This window comes from Mirounga leonina, unplaced genomic scaffold (assembly GCF_011800145.1).
Source record: "Mirounga leonina isolate KUSES-001 unplaced genomic scaffold, KU_Mleo_1.0 Mir_418, whole genome shotgun sequence".
Classification (NCBI taxonomy): domain Eukaryota; kingdom Metazoa; phylum Chordata; class Mammalia; order Carnivora; family Phocidae; genus Mirounga; species Mirounga leonina.
In genome coordinates, this window is record NW_023270739.1 from 8,014,441 (window position 1) to 8,038,929 (window position 24,489).

Here is a 24,489-nt window from a genome sequence, read left to right on the forward strand (position 1 = left end):
TTGCTCAGCTGGAAGCCTGCTTCTCCCTCTGCCTCTGCCCCTCGCCCCTGCTTGTGCTCTTTCTCTTTCTCTCTCTGGCAAATAAATAAAATCTTAAAAAAAAAAAAAAAAAAGGCAAGCTATTAGAGTGGAGAGGAGCAAGGGCTTTGGGGTCAGAGAGACCTGGGTTTGAGTGCTAGCCCTGCTAGGCCAGTCACCTTAGGCAACTCACCTAACCTTTCTTAGCCTTGCTCCCTCATTAGTAACATAGGGAAGGCAATGCCTACCTCATAACGGGGTACAAGGACAAAAGCATGATGCAGTGTAACTGTGCTCAACACTGTGCTCAACAAATGAGTATGACTATTTTCCCAGACCCTAGCCAGGGATCCTCCTAAGGGCCAGTCCTTACGGCTCTGTCTCATTCCTGCCTCACAGAGCTCAGCCATGCCCATGACCTCAAATCCCTGACCTCCCTGATGACCACCAAAGCTCTGTGTCCAGTCTCAGCCTCTCTCCAGAATGCAGATCTCTGAGCATCTCCACCACAATGTCCTCCAGGCATCCCAGATCCAACACGATGACTTGGCTGGTCCACCACTCTCTGCATGACTTGGGTCTGTCACCTTGGCCTTGGTTTCTTCATCTTTACATGAGCAGGTTGTAGTAGATCACTATGGAACCCCTCTCAGCCCTAACATCCTAGGATTCTCAACTCTGTGTCATCTCCCCCAGACTCACCACCCTCCACAGCAGCACTGCCATCCTCCAGTGAAACCCAGCTTGCAAACTTAGAGTCAACTTGAGATTGTCCATCATGTTCATCACAGCCCCTAAGTCTGGGAGAGTTTCCCTCAAGATGTTCCCTATCTCTCGCTCCTCCCTGTTGCCATTACCGTCACGGCTGTCTGGACCCCTACATCAGCACATCCTGGATGGACTCCACATCCAGGCTCTAGCCCCGACTTCCCCATCCAGCTCACCCTCTGCTCTTTCTATCCGTGGGTCCAGTAGTCAAGGAGGGACTTAGTGCAGCCTCTTTCCCAAACAGACTCTGCATATACGCTGGGCCTCCCCATGTCACCATCAAGAACTGAACTTCGCTGCAGATAATGTCAATGCCCTGGAGATTCTTTTTAAGGTTAGGGAATGAGGAAAGGAAAGTTTCATGGTGTTCATGGTAGATACTCAATAAACATATGTTCAATTCATTCATTCATTCATTCATTCATTCATTCATTCATTCATTCATGCTTTTCAAGCATGACCCCTTGGATGGTCATCTCCAGTGCCAGATAGATCACTCCAGAGATCCCTTTGCAAATCTCATAAAAGCTATGGGCCTTAACTTCACAAGAGCATATTTGCATGTGACTTTTTCCATATAATTTCAGGGGGGTTCTTAGACCCCCAAACCCATCTACAGAGCAAAGTTTGCCCTTAATTTATTTTACAGATGGGAATGCAAAGAGAGGAAGGGGCTTGTCAGAAAACACGCAGAACACACCTCCATGCACTAGATCATGTCCTGCAAGGGCCGGGCCCACACGCAGCTCCAGGTTCATGGCTTTGAGGATAACTCCCATCACACCTAGCATCTCTGTGCCATTTCCTCATCCACGCAAGAGTGACCAGGCCCACACAGCAAGGCTGTAGTGAGGAGGTGGTGTATAGATAAGAACCTAGGCCATCCCCGTGCACAGAGGACAGATCCTGTTCCATTCATGTGCTCGCCTGTTCTCTTCCTTTCCTTGCAGGATTTTGGAGGATGGAAACAGTGCTGCCATCTAATGTGGTCACGGAAGGCTTCATGGAAGAGGAGAGCCCTGCCTGAGCCTCAATTTTGGGTGCCGGAGGGAGCCAGGGGCCAGGGGTTATTAATAGACCTGGCTTGATGGGCCCAGGGAGGGTGAATGTGATACAGATACCCAGCACTGTGGCTGGGAAGTACCTGACACCAGAAGGGGAGGGGGCCGGGGGCCGGGGGTAGTGCCACCTCCCAAAATAGCTAGAGCAGAAGCCTATATAGGTGGCCATCCCACTGCCAGGCTCACTTCCCTGCAGGACCTCCCACCGGCCCGGCCCTTTTGTGCAGTTCCAGCCCTCCATCCGTACCCAAGGTGAGTGGCAGCTACTAGGTTGGAGGCTGGATGCAGTGGGGAGGAGGCCAGATGGAAGGGACAGTCACTTTGCCCCTGTCCCCAGTGACACGGGGCTGGGAAGAAGTGCTGAGAGGTCAGCAGCTGTGGTCCAGCCCTGAGAGCACGGATTCCTGGGCTCTCCATCCAAACTACCGGTGTTGACCTGGGACAAATCCCTCCCCCTGGCTGGGCCTCAGGGTCCCCACCTGTGCAACGAGAGGGATGGAGCCAGGCATCTGTGGACTCTGGTGATGCCATCATAGGAGGCCCATGAGTGGGCAGAGGAGGAGGAGGAAGGGGTATGGAGGGCTGGCAGGCCAACCCCAATAACATCATCTGGGGCTCTGGCTGGGTGGACTCTGGCCCAGAGAAGGTGTCAAGCTGATGGAAGTCTTCTCTAGCAGGGAGGAAGGAGGGAGGATGGGCCTGTGTTGAGGTTCCTGCCTTTGCCACGGGGGTCAGTGTTTGGGCATGGTCTGTGGCTCAGACGGGTGGGATTTGACAGGGCTGGGTCCTGGGCAGTGGGTACGGGCGCCACGGACGAGAGTCACTGAACTCCAAGTTAGCAGACCCAGGCGGGGGTCCCTCTCTGCCACTGCCTTGCTGTGTGTCCTTGGACCATTCACTGACCCTCTCTGGCCTAGTTTCCCCACCAGTATAGCATAACGACCCTTCAGCTAGGGAAACAAACTCTCCAATTAGGCCCCTGGCATGAGCTGGGCCTGGGGGTTGAAATGATTGCACGGAAGTCCAGCACGTCCACGTGAACAGCTTGGCTGGGGGCCGGGAGAGCAGGGGCAGCTGAGGGGTCCATGGAAGGCTGTGCAGCAAGAGACAGCGGGTCAGGAGCTAGAGCCTCTGCTCCTTGGAAGCCAGCTGGAGGGCTGTGGACTGAAGGAGCTGACTCACAGGGAGGGGGCAGCCCGAGCAGCGTCGTCCTAAGGCTTCCAGGAAGGGCAGCCGTCCAGGGCTGAGCTGAGGAGACAGTGTTGACAGCGAGTATGCCAGAACTCAAGCAGCTGGACAGCCCTCCCCAGCCGCCCACCAACAGGCGCCACACTCAGCCCCAGCCCACCTGCCTACACCTTCCGTTGGAGTCTCAAGATCCCACCACAAAGGACCATCAACACCATCAACACAAGGTCTGGTCTATGTGGACCAGAAAAGGAGAAGGTCATAACCCAAGGTCACTCAGGGACTTAGCACTGCCGCAGATCTAGAACCCAGGCATCCTGACTCCCCGTCCATGGCTCTGCAAACTATAGAGGCAGCTGGTTGCAGCCTGAATCCTGGGGAGACCGTGGGAAAGAATGCAACTGGTCTCTGGCTGCCTAAGATTAGGAAGTGTCACATTTCCCAGAGATGAAGTTCAAGCCATAAAACCTGCTGAGCTTGTCTAGAAAGTGTGGTCTGAAGGTACCAACCTCTCCCCAAACATGGGTCTTCTGGTCGCCAAGTGAGGAGAGGGTGCATAAAGATTTCAGCGAGCCTCTCCCACCTTACCCTCTCCCAAAAGGTTTGTGGGGGCAGGAACCTGGACCCACCCTATAGTCCATGGCTCAGGAGACCAGGGAAGCAAGTAGTTAGTGGAGATCTGAGAACAGTTCTTTGGAAAGTCAGACTAGGAAAGAAAAATGGTTTCAGTGCATCTCTGGCCAGATGTGGGATGGGGCATCCGGAGAGGGCCTGAGAGGTAGCCGCCTATCTTCTCCGTGCCACCTCCTCCCAGCGTCCCGAGGGTCAGGTTTCCAGACCTCGGCGCTCAGATTTTGCAGCATAAATTTGCATCGGGGACAGACAAGAGCGGAGGCTGAGGTAGGAGCGGAGACAGAATGCGAGTAGGGCCCCCCGCCCGCCCCCAGGGGCCCACCAGGGGGTAGGTCTGGCCCCTGACGGCCCGGGATCCTCCCCGAAGCGGCGGGACATCCTCCGAGGCGCACGGACCGGAGAAGCTGCGCCGCACCAGGCTGGCGCCTCCTGCGTGCCCTTGACGGCAGGCGACCCCTCCAGCCCCGGCTGGTGACGCGGGCGCCCCCTAAATTCCAGAGGTCGCCCCCTCCCGGGCGCCCTGGCCGCGGCCCCTAGGATCCCGAGGACCCCCGGCGGGGGCGGTGCGGGAGCGGCAGCGGGTCTGCGCGGGGGGAGTGAGCGGCTCTGGCTGCGCGCCCAGCCCCGCGCCCCCTGGCTCTGCGCCAGGCCCGCGGGCGTGCGCCCGGCGCGCAGCACTGCAGCGCTGGTCATATGAGCAGAAATGATGAGAAAAGCACTTTTTAATCTTTTCGCACTTGCTCTGCCCGCTCAAACAGTTGCAGGATGTCGATGACAGACTTGCTCAACGCTGAGGACATCAAGAAGGCAGTGGGGGCCTTTACCGGTGAGCAGCGCGCTCCCCTCCCCAGCCCTCTCCCCCGATCCGCTCCCCTGGCCCCAGCACCCCGCGGGTCGCGCGGCTGACCAGTCCTCCGGAGCGTTCCTCTGCCCAAGCATCCGGCGGGGCGCTGGCAGGACGGAGCAGGGGGCTCCTCGGCATTTCCCAAACTCCTCCGGAGCGGGACTTGGCGCGGGGAGCGGGTGGGGAGGCCCCGTGCTCTGCCCGACAGCGGAAACTTGTCGGGGCCAAAGGCCGGGTGGCCGCGCTGCGAGGACTCGGGGTCTCGGACAAAGGGCAAAGACCGGGGTCCAAAGCGGGACCCCCAGGTCCTTGTGGGCGCTTGATACTTCCCCTTTAAGGCACTTGGAGGGGTGCGGGTGCGCACATCTCCTCTCCAAGCAGCCCCTTTCGGAGACCCCCGTTCAGAACGGGACTCTTCTCAGCTGTCGGTGGTTGGCTCCCCTGCAGTCCAAGCCCCTCTCTAGGGCTCAGAGCACCCCCCCCACCACCACCACCGACCATCGAGCGAACGAATGCGGTGACCTTCCCACAGCTGGCATTCTGCTCTGCCCAATCCTGCGGGAGCATCCTCAGCTTGCAACTTCCAGCCTCGGTAGATGGCCCAGGGAGGGGAGCGGGCAGTCTAACCTCTCTGAGCTGCCCTGGACTTGAGTGCTTAGCTGCCTACCTGCTTCCTCCCTTCCCTCACCTAGGTGGGGAAACTGAGGCTGGGAGCAGACCAGAAATTTGCCCAAGGTCACCTAGCACAGCAGAAGGGGGATTAGAGCTAAGGTCAGCTCCAGGTCTTGGTCCCCCTCCTTAGTGTCAGAGGTGGACGGAGGAACGGTCCTTCCCTCAGCTCAAGGCTGAGGGGAGAACATGACTCTCAACAGGACCCCTCCCTGCCACACACCTATATTATTCTAACATTGTACCCTTTCCGGGTGTTCCTGAAAGGGAGCTCAGCACACAGAAAATTGGGGAGGGGCCTCCCATTTCCTCTCTGCTTGGCATCCCCTCCTCAGGGTATGAAGAAGCTCTGGGAGGCTACCCTCCCAGGGTGCTGGGATAACCCACCCACAACTCCTTGACCCAGCTTGCTCCCTCTGAGAAGAAACTTAAGTGGGAATTCTGGGGAGCCTTCCAACACTCCCCCAACTCCCACCGGAATTGATACCTGTGGCAAAGCCAGGGTTCCTGGGTCCTCCCCCTCCTCCTCCCACTGTATGACCTTGAGAGAAACTTGTCTTCCCTGTGTCGGTCGATTTTCTGGCATTACTATCTATGTGGCCCAGAAAAAAGGTCGATCGCCCCCCAACATGCACACCGCATGTTCACACCACTTCCAATTCCCCTGCCCACCCCCAACACCCCAAAGCCTTCATGGAACCCAGGAAGCTCCTCTGCCTTCAAAGGCTGCCCTGTTCTCAGTGAAGGGTACAGCAGAGAGTGGGGGCAAGTCTACCTCTTCTACCTCTAGCTGTGTGACCTTGGCCCAAGCACCGTCTGCTGGTCTGGGCTCCTTCAACCCTCCCATAGAGGCACCCCCCAGCCCCCAGCACTGGCACAGGGGGCTCAATCAACAAATGCTTTGACACCCCGTTCTCCTGCCCCTCCCTACTGCCCCGTCTTTGTCCTCATTTTAACCCACTCCTCTCCACCCCGCCCCCACAGCTGTCGACTCTTTCGACCACAAAAAGTTCTTCCAAATGGTTGGCCTGAAGAAAAAGAGCCCGGATGACGTAAAGAAGGTGTTCCACATCCTGGATAAAGACAAGAGCGGCTTCATCGAGGAGGATGAGCTGGGGTAAACTGAGGCCTAGAAGGGCTGCCCAGCCTGAGAGGGAGTGGGGGTTGGGACTCTTGCTTCCGAGTGCCCATCAGATCTGGCCCTCTCTCTGCACCACTGGCAGAAAACAGCTGTGCGTGCCTCACCCGGTTGCTTCCGGAAGAATAAAATCGGCAGCAGAAAGTGCAACTAACTAGGTTAAATTATAGCCACTTAATATTGCTAATGGGATGATGCTACTAAATAATTAAATACACACAGAGGCAGGTTTTCTGGATGCCTAACGCCATGTGCAAGACAGGGAGCACTAGCTTGAGTATTTATTTCATTGATTTGTCATTTATCTCAAAGGCACCATCCATCATCCTGCAGACACAGCCCCCCCCCAGCCCGACTTCTGTACCAGTGCAGCTTAAGCAGTGTCTGGACAGGTGGGGGATGCAGAACCAACTTTGGGGGTCAGGAGTTCTGGGAACAAAGCGGAGGAAGGGAAGATTACGACTAGGAAAATGCACCTGGCTCATGTCTGCCCACCCAGCTGTGCCTTAAGTTACCCTCTGGCCAAGATGGCCTTGAATTTCGTCCTAAAGAGAAGGGGGAGGGTGTGGAGACAGACCTTTCCATAGGGACTTCCCTATCCATCCAGTCTCTCCCCAAACCATCTCACAAGGGTACCCTTTGTCTAGAACCTTCTCCTTCTACCTACACACACACACACACACACACACAGGCTGACTTCTACTTGTCCTCCAGGCATCACTTTCTCCAGGAAGCCTCCCTAGCTTTTCCTCTCACTCCAGGTGGGCTGGATGCATCCTCTGAGCACCCTTCTCTGTTTCCATCATTGCATCCATCACCCTGTGCGGTCTCTCTCTGAGTACTCGACTGCCTCCTCATTTTTTCGGGTGGCTTCCTTCTCTGTGCCCCCGGTTTCCAGCACGGCCCCGGTGCAGAGAAGACACTTCTGCGTTTGTCGGGTTGCCTGAATAAATAAACAAATGCAGGTGCCCTGCCTGGAGTGAGGTCGACCTTTTGCTGAGGACGGCCCGTCCCTCCCCTGCACACCCACCCGTGAAAACACAGCCACAGCCCCGGCTGCCCAGCTCAGCACAGCTGCGTGCAGGCCCGCTGCCTGCCGCCTCCCCCAGTCGCCCACTGCAGCTGCGCAGGTGCCGGCCCACCATCGGGACGCTGTTCCTGCAAGATGACCTCCGCCTGACTCCCTCCCTGGCTTTTCTCCCCAGGTTCATCCTGAAGAGCTTCTCCCCAGATGCCAGAGACCTGTCGATGAAAGAAACCAAGACGCTGATGGCTGCTGGAGACAAGGATGGGGACGGCAAGATTGGGGTCGATGGTGAGTAGCCATGACCTGGGGCCAGAGCACATCGTGGATCTTGGGATGTTTGGATGCTAAAAGCTTGGAGCTATCTCTGTCACCTGAGAGGGAGAGGAGGGGTCCCCCACTCCCCAGGATTAGAAGGAAAAGGCAATGCATTAGGTCTGAGAGCTCTATCACATAAGCCAGGCACACACACAAAACACCTGGGACATTTTTTTTTTCTAAATTTGAACAACCCAAAAGGAATAGACTCTCTTTTCCTCCCTACTGTGTAGGGAATCAAGGAGAATTCGGGATTTTCCCTGAACTTTGCCTGTACTTTTGCCTGGGTTCCGGTCCCAGCTCTGCCCACATTGGCTGTGTAACCTTGGGCCATTTCTGTCCTTCTCTGGGCCTCAGTCTCCCAACCGTAACCTGAGGAGATGAGGCCAACTGATCCCCAAGGACTCTGGGGGCTCTCATGTTCTCAAATTCCAGGGATGGAAATTCCTTATCTTCTATCCTCCTTAGCATCTTGTCCTGGTATCCTGTAACTTCAGGTTTCAAAAGCCTGTTTGGGCTTCACCCAAATATACCCTTCCCGCATTGTAGGAGAGCCAGGAAAAACAGCCAGCCAGCAATCAGCTGGGAATCAGGAAAAGAAATATCTGGCCCTGACTTGCTTTTCAAGCTTTGCTGTCAGAACAGGTGAGGGGATGGTGGCCAGTCCACCATCCCACATCCTTCTCCATTCGGAACTAACATTCACAGAACACACCCCAGCAGCATTATCTTTCTTAGCATCCCAACAGCCTTGAGAATGACCTCGGTTTTGCAGATGGGCAAACTGAGGCTGGGGAGCTTAGCCCGTTCAAAGAGCTAGGGCATAAGTGGGCGAGCAGGGATTTAGAATAGCTCTTTCCAGTAAGCTGTGTCGCACCTCGTGATGGTCCTTCCCATCAACCTAAGAGAAAACTGTGTGCAGGTGCTTGGCCTCTGGGCTCAAATCCCTACCACTTTCTGGCTGTGTGACTTTGGGCAACTCAAGTAACTACTCTGGGCTTCAGTTTTCTCATCTCTGAACTGAGGATAATGATAGCTCTTATCTCATGGGATTGTAATGAGGATTAGATGTTTAATGTGTAAAGGGTTTAGAATAGTGCCTGGCACAGAGTCAGCACTGTATATGATATGTGTCTGTCACCTAAATTTTTAAAAAACAGGGACTAGGTTGTCTTCACCCTTTTATATCCAGTATGTACCCCACACCTGCCCCAAAGCAGGCACTTAATAAACATCTGTTGCCCGAGTGTAAAGACCAGCCCCCCCAAGCTCTGCTTCCTCTCTGCGCTTCCCCAGCTATGACCTTGGCCCCGGCGCCTCTCTACACCCAGTTCCCGTGCCCGCCAAATGAGGTGCACAGTTTAATCCTAAGACCCGCTTGGGCTCATTGTGAAAATTAAGTGGCTATCGACACAAAATTGCTCTGGGAAAGTTAAAAGGATTCTGAATGTGGGTGTAGTTTATTAAAGTTTTATGCCCGAGACCAAAACGGAGAAACTCGAGCAAGGTCAGATGCAGCGAGTCGCCTGGCCTTCCAGTGCCAGCCATGTCTCCTGCGGCTGCGAGGGAGGGGAGGTGATTTTAAAGGAGCTGGAGCAGAAAATGCTGGAGAGAAGTGGGTGGCTGGTCTTGGCGGTTCCGGTGAGTGGTGAGTGGCACATCTCCCGACAGCCCCTCCTCACCAATCCACTGAGACACCTCCACCCCGGACCAGGGTTCCTCCTAGGACCCCATCCCAAACCTCCGGACCTGCTTCCCATTTTCATTTGCAGCCAGTATGCCACAGCTAGGAAGCAAGCCGGAGGCGGGGTCTGCATGGTTGGCTGCTCACAAGCAACCTCACGATAAAGAAAAACCAGGCCAGATCCTAGGCTGCTTCCCTTCCTCCCTCCCTGCCCATCTCCTATCTTAAAGAGCTAACTCAACTCTTCCAACAGATCCAACAGACGTTTATTGAGTAGCAAGCCTGTGCCAGGCTGTCAGGGAGGTAAAGATGAATTCAACCCTACTCCCAGAGGCACTGTTTCCTGGCTGGGTGCCCGAGAGCAGTGGCTCAGCAACCCTGAGCCCCAGTTGCTCATCGATAAACTGGCCATGACAACATATGGCCGGCCCACTGGCATCCCTGAGGATTCCATGACCCGATGCATGTTGAGCGCAGCGCCCAGCACATTGCAAGTACTCGGCCACCAGCGGCTATGATCCTGTTTCTATTCTAGCAGCAAGTTGCTTACAGTTCTATGTATATGTACACAAAGGAATGGCAATACCAAGAAGGTGTGGAGGAGCGGGAGAGGTGTGGAGAGGGAGAGACCGTGGTGTGTAGGCATATGGGAGGCTGGGGACAGGAAGCCACTGGCCGGAGTAGGGAGTGGGGGTGTTCCTGGGGGAGCGTGGGGCAAGGCATGGGTTTCAGCAAAGGCACAAGGCTGGGAGGTTTAGGGATGTCTAGAAAGGGACAAGAAGGTTGTTTCGCTGGGGGTGGGAAGAGAGAGAGAATTGTTAGCAGGGTGGTAACGTGTGTCGAAGCCTGCCCAAGCGGTCACCTACGACAGAGGACGGAGGGGCAGATGGAGAAAGAGCAGTGCTAGAGCCCGAGGTACACTGGATGCACACCCAGGTCTGTCTGCTGGCGCAGTTCTAGTTCAGGATGACCTGGTGCAAGGTCTGGGGGTCAGCGCAGAACAAAACAGAGTGGGGCAGGAGAAGAAGTGGGGGGCAGTGAGATCCGATCCCCTGAGTCAGCGGGACCGCACACAGTGCACTTTTGAGGATGGAAGATACAGATGCTTCCCCTCCCCATCTCCACCCCAAACACGGTACTTTTTCTGGAGGGTGCCAGGAAGGATGGGGGTGATGATGCCCAATAGGTATTGAGATGGGAGGCAGAAGACTTTGCAGGCCCCCGGGAAGTTCTGTTTTAGGCAATCTGCTTGCCTGCCTGTTTCCTCTAAAGGCAAAAGGTCCTGAGCCCTGCCCATCAGCAGGAGGATGCTTTCAACTTGTGGTGGGACCTGAGCCAAGTCACAGAACCCCCTCTGACCTTCAGGTGCCTGATCTTTACAATCAGGAGTCAGATCACTAGCCCATCACTGGGGTCCCTGCCAGGCCCGGGACTCCATGGATGCCCCAGTGAATAAACCTCTAGGCAGAGGACCAGCTGAGCCCTTGCCACCTCGAATAATGATAGCAGTAACATCTCACTTCACGGAGTACTCACTGTGTGTCAGGTACTGTGCTTAGTATTTTACTCCCCTAATCTCCCTAGCTGTCTCTGAGGTAGATACTATTACTGTTCTCATTTTATAGACAAGGACACTGAGGCTCAGAGAGGCTAGGGGTTTGCCTAAACTTCATGTCTCAGAAGATGCAAGGTCAGGATCGGAGTTCACGTCTGCTGGATCCAAAGCACATGCCCGGTGCTGCGTGCTCTGTTCATTCATGGAGTTCAGTGAGCATCTACCCTAAGATGATTTTATTTACTGACTTACTGCTTGCTTCTCTCTCCCCCACTGTGATCCAGATCCACAAAAGCAAGAACTTTGTTTTGTTCCGTTCTGACCCCACCACCTAGAATAGGGCCTGGCACACAGTAGGGGCACAAGGAAAGTTTGATGAATGAATGAATGAATGAATGGCCAACTCTGGGGACACAGTGTTGAGGAAGAGTGGTGTGTAGGGAGAGGTCTGCAGGCAAAGGCTGGAGACCTGTGTGGGCTGGGGGCTTGCATGCAGCAGGTGCTGGGAGATTCTAGAAGCAGGACTACCTTCATCTCCGACCGTTTGCCCTCCCAAGGTGAGTGATGCTTACCAGGTCCTTGATGACCCCAGATTGAAGGGAGGGGATAGAAAGAGTTCTAATAATAACCCTTTGCATTCCCATCTCTGGGGCAACTACTTCCAGGAAGCTCAGACTTTTATAGATGTGGTCGATTGATTCTCGAAGTCCACCCTTGAGAGGCTGGTGCAGAGCTGGTAAAGGAGAGTTTTAAGGCAAAAAAGGAGAGAGAAGCTGGACAGAGGTGGAAGGCAGCCCCAGCCACAGTCTCAAAACCCAGGCACAAATAGTAGGCAAGTCTGCTAAGTGACAGGCTCCTTCTCAAGTGTCTGCCCTTCCCATTGGTGGGTCTCAAACTGGAGCCAACATCAGAATCACTGGTGGGCTTTTCACAACACAGATGGCTGTGCCCGAACCCCAGAGTTTCTGATTCCTTAGGTCTGGAGTGGGGCCCAAGTGTTCACATTTCCACCAAGTTCCCCGGTGGGGCTGATGCCCCAGGGACCATACTCTGAGAACTTACTATAATAATCCTAGAAGGTAGGTGCCATCACTCTTCCCCTTCTACAAATGAGGACAACAAGGCACTGAGGGGTTAAGTGTCCAGGGTCACTCAGTCACAGAGCCACGAAGGAGGCTCAGAGGTCCAGCCAGGCCCCCCCCCCCACACCCCTGCCTCTCACACAGATGTGTCCCCAGCCCGGGCTCTCCACTCGCAATGCCTGCCCATGTGGAACGTGCAGGCTGACAGGACTAGCGGCTGCCACCCGTGGGGCACGTCCTGTGTGCCGGGCACTGCACTTCGGCCTTAGCTCTGAGAGCTCGTGCAGCCCGCACGACAGCTCCACGAGATACACCCTCACTGTACAGACCCACAACCTGACACTCCGGCAAGTGGGGCCCAGGATCACCCAGGATCACCGGGCCACTCCAAACCCTGACACTCTGGCTCCAGATATCCCGCTGCTCCCCACCGTGCCATGGACAAGATCTGCACGCCCTGTATACACACGCGCACACGCACGCACACACTCCGTCTCACACTCCTCACATACTCTCTCTCACATTCTGTCTCACAATCTCACACATACACACTCTCACATACACACTCTCTCACACTGTCTCACACACAATCTCACACATACACACACATACACTCTCACACATACTCTCTCACACTGTCTCACACATTCTCTCACACTCTGTCTCACACACAATCACACATACACACTCACATACACACTCTGTCACACACTCATCTCACACACACATACTCTCTCACACATACACTCTCTCACACTGTCTCACACACTCTCACACATACACACTCTCTCTCACACTCTTTCACACTCTCACACACACACATACTCTCACATAAACACTCTCACATACACACTCTCTCACACATACACACTCTCTCACACTGTCTCACACACACTCTCACACATACACACTCTCACTCTCTCACACACACACACACACACACACACAGAGAAGATCCTTGTTATGGGTTCCCTGAAGCCTGATTCCAGTGATGGGTCCTGTTTCCAAGGCTTCCAGCCTATTCCAGCCCAAGAGCCTGTGGTTTGCTTTTTGCTTCTGATGCTAAAAAATTTAGTCATAATTATCGCTGAACCACTGTGGTCTGCTCCAATCACGTGCCTCGAGGCATTTGCCTTTTCTGCTTCCTTCTGGTGAAATCTGTTCTCTTTTATCCTTAAGCAGCCCATTTAACATGGTAGGCGGGTGGGAGTGAGGGAGTAAGCCCTTGGGCCCAAACACCTGAAGTCAGGCTGAAAACCCAACCCACAGAATGCGGTGGTGTGGACAGCCAAGCCCCTTTCTCTCCCCGGGCAACCACCTCCTCATCCCAAAGTGGGAACAAAAATGCCCACCTCAAAGGGTGTTGCTCGCATGAAGTGAGTGTTCTGGAAATGATTCCTTTCCTCCTACTTGATATGTGTGCTTTCTCTCGGAAGCCGCTCAAAACCCTTGTGGAATACCAGTCCTCGAAGGAAGGGAAATGGGGTCGAAGATGGCAGGACAGTGACAGGGACCGCAGGAGAGGTCATCCAGCCCTCCAGCCCCTGTGGGATTTGGTTTCCGGGGAAGGCAGGATGAGCACATCAAGGCCAGCCGCGGTCCTGGTGGCAGAGCCCTAAGGTGTACGGCGTTTTGTCCCATCTCCCTGCGTCTTCACACGGGCCCCATAAGGTCGGGGAGACAGAGTCTGTGATCCCCACTGAGAACTGTGGCAACTGAGGCCCGGTGGGCTCTGTGCCAGAGTCACACGGAAATCCTTGGCGGAAGGGAACCCGTGTCTCCTGACTCCGCCACCCCCTCCATGGGGCTTCATGGAGACATTCGGGTTATAAATGGTTTCTGGGCTTAGCGAGATGCGGGCTTTCATTCGCGAGTGGACAGACGCTCCCTAACTCCGGCCTTGTGCGGAGCTAGATATGATGGAGCAAAGGGAGAGGAAGCAGCACTCCTTATGGAGTTGCCCTCCTGTGAGGAGGAGCAGTGGGGAAGGCAGAAAGACATCCCCTCTCCATCGATCCCTCTCCTGCTTCTGTGGGTCAGGGCGTGAGTTGGAACCCCAGCCTCTAAGAGAGAAAGAGAGGCACCCCACATGAGCCACGCCTGAGTTAGAATCTTCGTGGCTGAGTGACTCGCAGCCTCAGTTTCCCTGTTGGTAAAACGGGGACAAGAGAATCAGCGCAGATGGAATGGGATGACACCCAGGGCAGCGCCTGGCACAGAGTGAGCCCCCAGGACTGTTTACTCCGCTCCTCGTGGCCGTCTGGCTTGACGCCAAATAACCCCGCCTCCTGTTCTCTGGAGTGGGAAAGTGATCCCTGTTTGCAATACCAATTTATAAGAAACCCAGCCCAGGAGCTATTTAGAGGCGAGGTGATAAACCAGGAGGCCAGTGCCTCCATCCTGGTCCTCACGACAGACGGAAGGGAAGACGTGTCCAAGCGCTGACTCAATGTCTGTCTCAGTTTCACTCGGGGCTGTCAGCATGTGCTGGTTCACCTGTCAATAGCTTCTAAATTTGCCCAATCCCCACGGCACTGGGACTGGGACAGACCTAATTAGGCTAATTTCAGCTTCCTGTGGGAAGGGGAGGACTGAGCCCTCCCATCCTCTGACCCTCTCCACCGCACCCCAGGGGCCCCTTCAAGAGCTAGGGCAGGAATCTGGGTCCCTCCAAAGGAACACCGTCCCTCGCATCTCCACAGTGAAACTTGATTTAGATGCGATCCCTCTGTGTGCCGGGCACCCCTGTGCCAGGCGCTTCTCATCCAGTGTCCTATCCCCATTTGACAGACGCGGAAGCTGAGGGTCAGAGGCTGAGTTTCCACAGATGGGCACACTGGAGGTGGGATCCTAACTCGATGGGATAGATGGTGCTGGAAACTTGGGGCAGGTCAGCTGCCTGCTCTTTAGGCCACCCTCCCCTGCCCTCTGCAGCTCACATCCTCCCTATCTTTGTCTCAGGACTTTTGTGGACATTTCGAAGCTCCAACCTATGTCAGATGGAGAGAAGCTCCAAGGGCGGGGGAAACTAACACTTACAGACCAGGCGTCTTTCTGCATTTGCTCATTTGGCCTTCCCAACAGCCGAGCAAGCAGACATTATCACGCCCCCTTTACAAACGAGAGTAAAGTGGGGAGCGAAGCCCACCCAGCCAGGAAGCGAAGGAACAAGAATCAGACCCCGCTCCAGGTGCCAGGCATGGGGACAGGAAACAACCCCCATGCCAGATAGTAAATGTTATGGTGCCGTTTGCCAGGCCTTCACTCGCTCTGTGCCAGGCAGCGGCCGGGCACTTCACAGGCTTCGTTTCGGGTAGCTGGAGCTGTAGAGGCAGCTTGATAACAAGAGCTAACAAATGCTGAGTGCTGCCTATGTATCAGGCCAGGCGCAAGAGCTTTAGTGGGGCTTCCTCTGAACGAGCCAGAGAGCTCCATTTTACAGATGGGAAAACTGAGGCGTGGTGAGGTGAAGTATTTCTAGTCCAATGTCATGGAAGCAAAAATGGGAGTTGGGAGCTGACTCCCAGAGCCCTTGCTCCAAGCACGGTGGGAGAGTTGGCAAGGCATCTTCTAGACCTGACATTGCACAGAGGATAAAAGCAAGACCTGGAGGGGTGAGCAGGAGGCAGAACCAAGGTCAGAACCCCCTCCCCCCTCCCCGTTCCCCATCCTAGCATCCTACCGCCAAATCAGTTGACCTAGACTTTGCAGGACTTTGTATGTTTGCTCATTGGTTTTTCTTTAAGGAGAAACCTGAACATTTTAGAGGAGACTTTTTTTTTTTTTTGATAAGAGGGCTGTTTGTTAATTGGCTGATTGCTAAGAGCTCTGCCCTGAGGCACACACGAAAGGTCCAGAAGAGGTGACCCCTGCCCTCAATTTGTCTACAAAATGCCCTGCTCCAGCTTCTGGAAGGATAAAATTAGAATGCAGCGTTCTCTGCAAAAAACCAGGGCACGCGGCCTTTGTGACGTCCGGGCTGCTTCAGGGTAGATCCCCGGGTAGGCAGAGGGGTCTGTTTCCAGAGGCTTTTGAAAACCCCATGGGTCCAAGGCACCTCCCAGTCAGGCTCCAAAATGCCTGACCTTCCACCCTGGGAGCATCTCTTGGTTGGCATTCCCGGTCCCCTTCATGCTGACCGCAGCAAATGCCATCTAGTGTGAAGGTGGTAAACTGGCTCTTTGCTGATGAGCAGCCCAAGGACCCGTGATTTCTAGGGTGAGGGTTAGGGAGGTCAGGAAACTGTAAGGACCAACTTTCCCTCCTGACAGTCTCTCCGTGAGATGGCTTTGGCAGACAGACTCGCTTCTCCTTTATCCCAGCACAGAGCAAACTCTGTGCCCAAGGACAGGATACATCGGCCCTGGGCAGTTTTCCAGATTAAATGGCGGGTTGAGAGTCCCTGCTTGCTCCCGATCTGGGATGCTGGCCCAATCAGGAATGGCCTCTCCACACTCATGCAGGGGGTGCGCCTGAGACCACTGGCCAAATCTTTTCTCTGCCTCTTGTTTTCTGCATGACCTGACTCTTCACCTCTCCAGGCCTCTGTTTCTCCATCTACAAAATGGGAATCACCCCACTGACCACCCAATGTGAGAATTATATGAGGCATATTGGAATTTGTTGAACCCCATGGAAGACTCATGAGCCATCCATCCATCCATCCATCCGTCTGTCCATCCACCCATTTGCATTTGTTTATTAGCGCCTGCTGTTTGCCAAGTTCTACTCTATTGCTAGAAGAGCGGTGGACAAGTCAGGGCTCCCTGCCCTCCTGGGGTTTACATTCTAGGAGGGGGAGACCCACAGAAAGAAGTAAGTCCATAAATAAGCTCATTTCAGAGAGTGCTAAGTAGCACGAAGTAAATAAAACAGGGCTAATATGACAGAGTCATGGGGGTGGCGATATTTGAGCTGGCTCGTGGGTCACTCTACACCTAGGTCAAAGGAGGTCGGAAAGCTCCGGGGTAGAGAAGGGAGCCTAAAAGCAGGAGCTTGACTCACGTCTGTTGTGTGATCTTGGGCAAGCTACTTAACTCTTGGGCCTCAGTTTCCCCATCTGTAAAATGCAGACAAAAGCATCTCTCCCGTGGAGGAGTAGTGAGAATTTAATGGCATTCAACAAATAAGCATTCTTAAATTCTATAAAAATGGACAGTATTTGGCATTCAACAAATAAGGATTCTTATATTCTATAAAAATGGACAGTATTGATCGGAGACATCTCAGAAGAACCACCTGCCTCACGGAGGTGCCGTAGGGTCACAGGAGCTCCTGGCTAAGGGAGCAGACACTTTGACCCCGGCCCCTGGGAGGGGTTTTTGGAGTATTTGTGTTTGGGCTCCATCCCTGCCCCTAGCTGTTACCACTCAGCCTGTGGCCCCGTGGGTGTTCAGGACCAGCTGGAGGACCCTCTCTCTCTCCCACCTCGAGTCGATACCTAGGCCCCCACATCCAGGTCACTTGCCTTTCCTGCCCTCGGGGACAGCCTGGGGACAAGAGAAGGTGCTGTCCACTTCCCAGCTCACACCCCAGGAAGAGGAGGAGCCCGGGGACGTGTCCCTCCACCTGGCAGGGATCCCACCCGTTATTCCCATGGTGGGAGGCTGTGTTTGGCTTGGTTGATCTTACTTTTTTTGCTTTTTTATTTGGAAATAACGCTCGCTTTACAGAAGAGCTGCAACAATAGCATGGCGGGTTCTGTGCACCCCACACACGGTGTCCCCCAGGGCTAACATTTCATGTGACCGCAGCACAGGATGAATAATACTAAGAGCTCGCATGGGATTGGGGGGTGGGGGGGACACATGTGCTTCATACCAAGTCTGGGGAGGACAGTGCTCACCTCAAGGAGCCCCGGTCCTTTTGGCAGCCTTTCTGAGGCCACTTCACGTTCCGTTTTCACTGGTCTCTCCCAAGGAATTGGTCCTGCCCCTCCCTTCACGGCCTTCACAGACACCTGGACCCTCACCCAGAGATGCGCATTTCCTAGCAAACACGCCAGGTGGGGCCTGGACCCCTAACTCTCAATCCCTTCTAGATGCAATGAGGACTTACCTGGGGCCCACACTCTCTGGCAGGCTGGGGACACAGCATCTCAGACGCATCGTGGCAGAGGGTGGCAAACTCCTTCTTGTCCTCTCTGGTCTCCTGGAGAGAAAATCAACAGGGCAGACATTCCCTGGGCCCCCTTTACTCCAAAAAAGGTCTCAGAAGACCTGGCTGCTGAGCAGTAGCCCCTGTGACTGCCACAGCAAGGATCCCGCCATTGGGAGGATGCGGGGAACAGGGACAGAGGAGCTGGGGGTGGCAGGGGAGCCGAGGACCTCCTGTGCACCAGCATCTCGCTTCTGACTATCTCCCAACTCAAGAAGCAGCGCTCAGAGAGGCCAGGGGCGTTGTCTGAGGTCACACAGCCCATAAGCAGCAGAGCAGGCCTCTTGCGGCACTCGCCCTATCACGCAAGACACTAGCCCAGCATGGGTACTGGGTCCTTCCCAAATCCACCCCCTTGTTTCCTGCCTTCTGAGCCTGCCCCGTGAAAAGCCACTGCCTGTGATCTCTTCCCCACCATCTGCTTTCTCCTGTGGGAATCCTGCACCTTCTCACAGGACTCTATCAGAAGCCACCTTCCCTCTGAAATTTTGCTGATACCTTAAATAGAGGGCACCCCTTCTCCCTGTGACAGCGAAGTCTCTGGGCCTTCCATCCAGTCACAAACACACATGGCCCCTCAGTGTCACGCTTGGAGGCAGGTGGTGGGATGGGGCAGGAAAGAAGGGGAGTGGGCTCTCTCCAGAGAGAGATGTTCTTGTTCCAGTTGGCGGGGGGGGAAATAAATATTGAATAAGCAAGACCATACTCAAAAGTATTTCGAGAGTGGTAAGTGCTGTGGATAGAATAAAAATGGTGACAGCAAAGAGGATCACAGTAGGGGAGGGTCACTACTGTCACGAGTGATCAGAGAAGGACCCAGGAGGAGCGACGTCTGAGCTGGGACCCAGTAAGTGAGAAGAAGGTAGCCGCGGGAAGTCTGAGAACACACCAGGCAGAGAGGACGGCAGGTGCAAAGATCCTGAGGTGGGAATGTACTCAGCATGCTTGAGATTCAGACAAAAGGCCAGTAGCACGGAGCCTGTCCTGCCAAGTACTGTTTCTTCCCTGACTAGGCCAGAAGCTCCCTCAGGGCAGGGATCATCTTTGGCTCCCCTTGTCTCCGCTTACCTAGTTGGGGCCATCCCTTTGTTCATTTATGTGGAGCTGGATTCAGTAGAGGGACACTGGATCTCCACCTAGTGCTGACACCAATCTCTGACATCAATTAATATTCAGCGAAGTGGGGCAGGTGAATGCTCCTGGGGCGGGAGGGGCCGGTGAGCTCACCATGGACTTGAAAGCAAGCCCTGTGGAGAGACGAGGACCCCAGGGCTTGAGGCCCAGCTGAGCCCCTTATGACCCCGGGGCTCTGAAAAGTCACTTCTCCTCTCTGGGGCTCAGTTTCCCCTTCTGTAAAATGGGACTAGCTCCCAGTTTCCTGAGTGATGGTCAGGATTCAATTAGAAGCTGTGTGAGACAGGGCCCAGCTCATTCTGAGCACCTGCACACCCTCACCCGTCTGACCTGCATGGAGATGTCACCTGCTCAGGTCTCCTCCAGAGTCTTGCTCAGCCCCTTGAGGAGGAAGGGCACCCAGTGGCTCTTGAACCAGGTTGCTCGCCGGAATCACCTTTGAACAACTAAAAGAACTCCTCCCTTAGCCCAGGCCTCCTAAATCAGAAATCCTAGGGCGAGGGCCTGGCAATCTGTGTCTTCTAGGATTCTGCTGGTGATCCTGGTGGGAAGCTGGGGAACAACTAGACAAGGAGCTGAGGAAGAGTTTCGGGTCCCAAGAGGCTCAGACAGATCTGGGTCTGAGCCCTGGCTTTGCTCATTACTAGCTGTGTGACCTTGTAAAGATTGCTGGACTCTGAGCCTCAGCTTCCTCATCTGTAGAATGGGAATAATGATAATGTGCACATCATAGGACCATTGTCAGAACCAGACAAGATCTAGAATATCAAGTCCTTAGGATAGCTGCTGGAATGTGATAAACATTCAGATGATTGCTGCTATGATCGTTGTAGTTATTATTAGGAATTTGCAGGTGGCAATGACGTCATCAAGCAAAAGAGATGGCAGGCTCATTAAGAGAACATTTACCTGGATGAGCACTGAGTAGTATATGGAAGTAGTACATGGAATCACTATATTGCACACCTAAAGTGAATATAACACTGTATGTTCACTACATTGGAATTAAAATGTTTAAAAAGTAAAACGAAAAGGAGAGATAGTAGGCTCACCGTTTCTCATTCACTCATTCATTCATTCCCACACTCACTCCTTCCATCACTCTAGGCCTGCAGCCGATGGGAGAACCAACAGCAAGCCCCGTGTGCGGCCCAGCAGCCAGGCCATGGCCAGTCCTCCCCCACTGTTCACCTCTGACTCACCTCTCTGTCTTCTTTTGCAGAGTTCTCCTCTCTGGTGGCCGAAAGCTAAGAGGCTCTGACTGCCCCTGGTGTTCCACCCCTCTGCCCCTCTTCCACCCAATCTCAGCCCCTCTTGCTGCCCTCCTGCATTTCTGTTCAGTGTGTTTATGTTATTTTTTACTCCCCTGTCCCCTGTGGCCCTCAAATGACATAATTCTTCTGAAAAATGCTGGAGAAATAATAAAGGCTGTACCAATCGGATTCTGCTGCTCGGGAGGCCCTGGGCCTGGTGGGGCGAGGAACCTGCCTTGGCTTTCCAGACACACCTGGGCAGGGATGGAGTAGGATTTAGACTGAAAAGGTAGGATGGGAGGGAAATTTACTGAGCCCTCCCCTGCCTGTGGTCCTGAGAAGGGTGCTTTGCATGGGTGGGAAATTTACTGAGCCCTCCCCTGCCTGTGGTCCTGAGAAGGGTGCTTTGCATGGGTTGCCCATTAATTCTTGAAACCCCCCATAAGGTAGGTGATGAAACTCCCATTTTACAGACGCAGAAACTAAGTCTTAGAGAGGTAAGTGACGTGTGTAAGCCCACACAGCTAGGACTTGCGGATGGATGGATGGATGGATGTAAACCCATGAAGACTCTTTGTTACAAATAAGAGAAACCCAACACAGAGGAACTTAAGCAAAAAAGGGAGAAAAAACAAAGATTTGGTTATGCCTGAATAGTCCAGGGGTAGGTCTTCAGGAACAGCTGGATCAAGTGGTATCATCAGAATTAAGTCCTTCTTCCCCCATCTCTGACTGTGTTCCTTTGTGCTGGATTCATTATCAGGCTCTCCCTCATGGTGGCAAGATTCCTCCAGCAGCTCAATGTCAGTAAAAAAAGAGCTTCTCTCTCCCAATCACTCCATCAGAAGACCCCAAATTCAGTTCCATTAATACCAGTAACTAATGTTTATTGTGCACTTCCTTTGTGCTGAACCCGGTGCATGATTCCATCTGGACCACAACCTCATGAGTGAGGACTATCACTGTCTCCTTTGTACAGAAGAAGAAACATAGGCACAGGGAAGTTCTGTGTTTGCCCCAAACTGCACTCTCAGTAAGTAGTGGAGCCAGGGTCCCCAATCCTGGCAGTCACCTCCAGAGCCTGCGTCCCTCCCTGAACCAGTCCCCGTGACCCGAAGACTGGGGGCCCTGATTGGCACATTCCGGATGGCACCCATCTGTGAAGACAGGTGGGGTCAGGCGCACAGAAAGCTCAGGGTCTGACAGCTGGGGAGAGGTGTCCCAACGGAAATCAGGAGTGGGGACGGAGGCTGGGTGGACACAAGGCAGCATTCCTGCAGGATGCCTTCTGCTCTTTCCCACGACAGCCTAGGGGAGGGAACTGGTGCGTGTTCTCATCTCTCATGTCAGGTTTCCAGACCCCTTACCCAGCGGTGCTTCCTGACTCTTCCCCTGTCGTCTTGGGCAGGGCTATCAGGGAAGGCCCTCACTGAGGGTAAGGCCGGGGCAGGCAGCCCCATCCGGGTTTAGGCTGAGGAGCAGGGATGGACAAGCCACCTCCCTACAGCCAGGCAGAGTCAGCTGACTCAGGCTCAGGAGGGGACTTGGGACCAGAACTAGGAAGTGGGTCAAAGCAGCAAGCTCCAAAAGACCGCCCTGCCAGGGGCTCGACCAGGGGTGCTCCAGAGGGGCAGGTGGGCCGAACGTGGGCGCTGAGGGTGGGGTAAGATGAAGAGGGGCCGTATGCCGGGCCCGTGTGTCATGCAGGAGGAGGGGCCGGGCTGGGGAGCTGCAGTGTCTCCCCAGAAACCAGAGCAGGGCCCTGCAAGGACGGGCAGGTCAGGAACAGCGCCGCCCACCGCGGCCCACTGGCCTGAGGTGGCTTTCAGCGCTTCTCACCCCACACCCGAATGACAGCCCGCACATCACAATTCAGACTCGGGGCAGCACGTGGCCCAGCAGCTAAGCACGTCTGAAAGCAGGGCTGTTCGACCTCTTAGGGGACACAGGACACTGGCTCCAGGTCCCTCCATTTGGAAAGGATTTGTCTGGGGTGTGGGCAGGACAAGGAGGAAATGCTCCCGTGAATGGAGGGCACCTTTCGGGGGGTGGGGAGTACAGCGGTATTGTGGCGGGGGGGTGTGATGACCGGTGAGACCACACCGGCCATCAGTCACCAAGCCTCCTCTTGCCTCCTACTACACAGCTCTTGATTCCCTCGATCCCCTCACCCTCGCCACCACCACCTGAATCCAGGCCTGGTCACAGGGTAGGGCAGGGGACCCCTCCACAGAGCCCTGTGCCCAGGGTCTCACATTCGTGAAGAACCTCCAGTTCAAACTTGGGGCATCTCTTCTAATGAGGCCATACGTCCAGTCGCTGTTTGTAACTCAGGGTTGTCATTTCTATAAACTGGGGCCCTAACCACCTGGAAGTCGGCTGGCTCCGAGCTGATTCTGAGAGCTGCTGGTGGCGGTTCCCTTGGCCCCTGGCCTGCCACAGTGGCTTCCTAGCCCGTGTCCCAGCCTCCCCATCCCTCCCCAACCCACTCTCCACCCAGAGCCCCCAAGGGTTCTTTCCTAAAACTGTCCTGTGACTGCCCCATCCACAGACTAGAACCCCGAATCCAAGCACAGCCTTCCCTGCCAGTGGGGATGGCCTAGCTCCTCCACTCCCACCCCTCCCCCATCTCTGCCTTCTCCCTCAGTCCCCACCGCTCCCTACCAAGCTGCTCCCTCAGCCCAGATCGTTCTGCCCTCCCCGCCACTTTCCCTGCCTCAGTCTTACTCCTCTTGGGAACCCGCCTCCCCCAGATGGACACCCCCACCAGGGCTAGAGCATCTGAACTTCTTCTGCAGGTGAAATGGGGAAAACAGGTGTGACAACTTAATTCACACCCATGTCTCCCAGAGATCGTAAGATGCCCAAGGTCATGTCCGCGGGGTTCCCTGCTGGATCCCAGGGCCTGATGCACAAAAAGGTGCCATGATGCCAACGTGGCCACAGAGGCCAACGACTGGCTCAAGGCCACAGGCGCAGAGCAGAATGGAGACCTGACCCCAGCCTCCCGCTTTCCCACCCTGCCACGGTGTCTCACCCACAGAGACCTTCCACTCCAGCAAGGAGTGGGGCACAGGCGATGGACGTCCTCCTAGCCCAGCATCGGCCAGCCTCCGGCCAGAGTCACATTGACACCTGGTCACCACCCTCTTCATTTGCTCATCAGCTCAACACAACTCCTCTTCCGTTTCTTCCTTGTTATGCTCACTCCTTATCTCCACATCCCTTCTGTCCTGGAAAGGCTGGGGACCCGGAGGGAAGGAGCTCGGGGCTGGGAGGAGGAGCCTGAGTGGCCTTTGATAAGAGCAGGGAGCAGCCTGCATGCAGGCAGAGGCCTGAATGATGGAATAAATGTCTCAGAGCTCAGAGAGGATGCAGGTAAGTGGGAGAAGAGGGAGCAAGGAAGGGTCAGAGGTGGGGAAGGCTGGGTGGGAAAAATCGGGGCTGTGGACTCTCTCCTCCTCCAGCCATGGGCTTGGAGAATAGGAGCGTGCTGGGCTCTGGATTTGGGGCTGGACAGAGCTGCCTTCCAAATCTGCCTCTTCCTCCTTTGAGCACCTACTTTGTGCCAGATGTTTTGTATATAACACCTCTTAATTCCCACCATAACCCTCCAAGGAAGGGAGCAATTTCTATTTTACAGGTGAAAAAAAGAGGTTCAGAGAGGTTAGAGAACTTGCCCAAATTACACAGCTAATAAAATAACAAACATAGACTCATATAGTCAACAAATAATTTTTGAGTGCCTTACTTACAGCCAACACAGCTAAGCATTTTAGAAGCATTACCTCATTGGATCATCATAGTAACTGTTAGACCTCTTTCCAAAGTTCGGCCTTCTCTGGCTCTGCCTTCCCCAGTGAAGACCCCCACCTCCATCCAGTGTCTCTGCTGCCACTCTACAGGGACAATTAGCCTGGAAAGATTTAAATTGGTTGAATCTGATATTCCAGTTTATATAAGA

At 54.4% G+C, this 24,489-nt stretch overlaps 1 protein-coding gene across 3 annotated transcripts; it reads left to right on the forward strand.

The window, feature by feature from the left end:
- Positions 1-2,048: 2,048 nt before the first annotated feature.
- Positions 2,049-20,759, forward strand: PVALB (parvalbumin). 3 transcript variants are annotated; one of them, XM_034987592.1, is made up of 5 exons: positions 2,049-2,099; positions 4,427-4,494; positions 6,166-6,298; positions 7,525-7,634; positions 20,495-20,759. In XM_034987592.1, exons 2-5 carry the CDS (start codon positions 4,434-4,436, stop codon positions 20,521-20,523), a joined length of 333 nt encoding a protein of 110 aa, XP_034843483.1. In that variant the 5' UTR covers positions 2,049-2,099; positions 4,427-4,433; the 3' UTR covers positions 20,524-20,759. The 3 variants fall into 3 exon arrangements, with proteins under 3 accessions (XP_034843483.1, XP_034843482.1, XP_034843484.1); XM_034987591.1 differs by lacking the exon at positions 2,049-2,099 and adding an exon at positions 3,822-3,935; XM_034987593.1 differs by lacking the exon at positions 2,049-2,099 and adding an exon at positions 4,131-4,168.
- Positions 20,760-24,489: the final 3,730 nt, after the last annotated feature.

Excerpts from the sequence above, each read along its gene's own strand:
- PVALB (XM_034987592.1), top strand. The coding sequence starts at position 4,434 with ATGTCGATGACAGACTTGCTCAACGCTGAGGACATCAAGAAGGCAGTG. Across the intron at positions 4,495-6,165 it reads GGCAGTGGGGGCCTTTACCG|CTGTCGACTCTTTCGACCAC; the intron begins GTGAGCAGCGCG and ends CCGCCCCCACAG. Across the intron at positions 6,299-7,524 it reads ATCGAGGAGGATGAGCTGGG|GTTCATCCTGAAGAGCTTCT; the intron begins GTAAACTGAGGC and ends TTTTCTCCCCAG.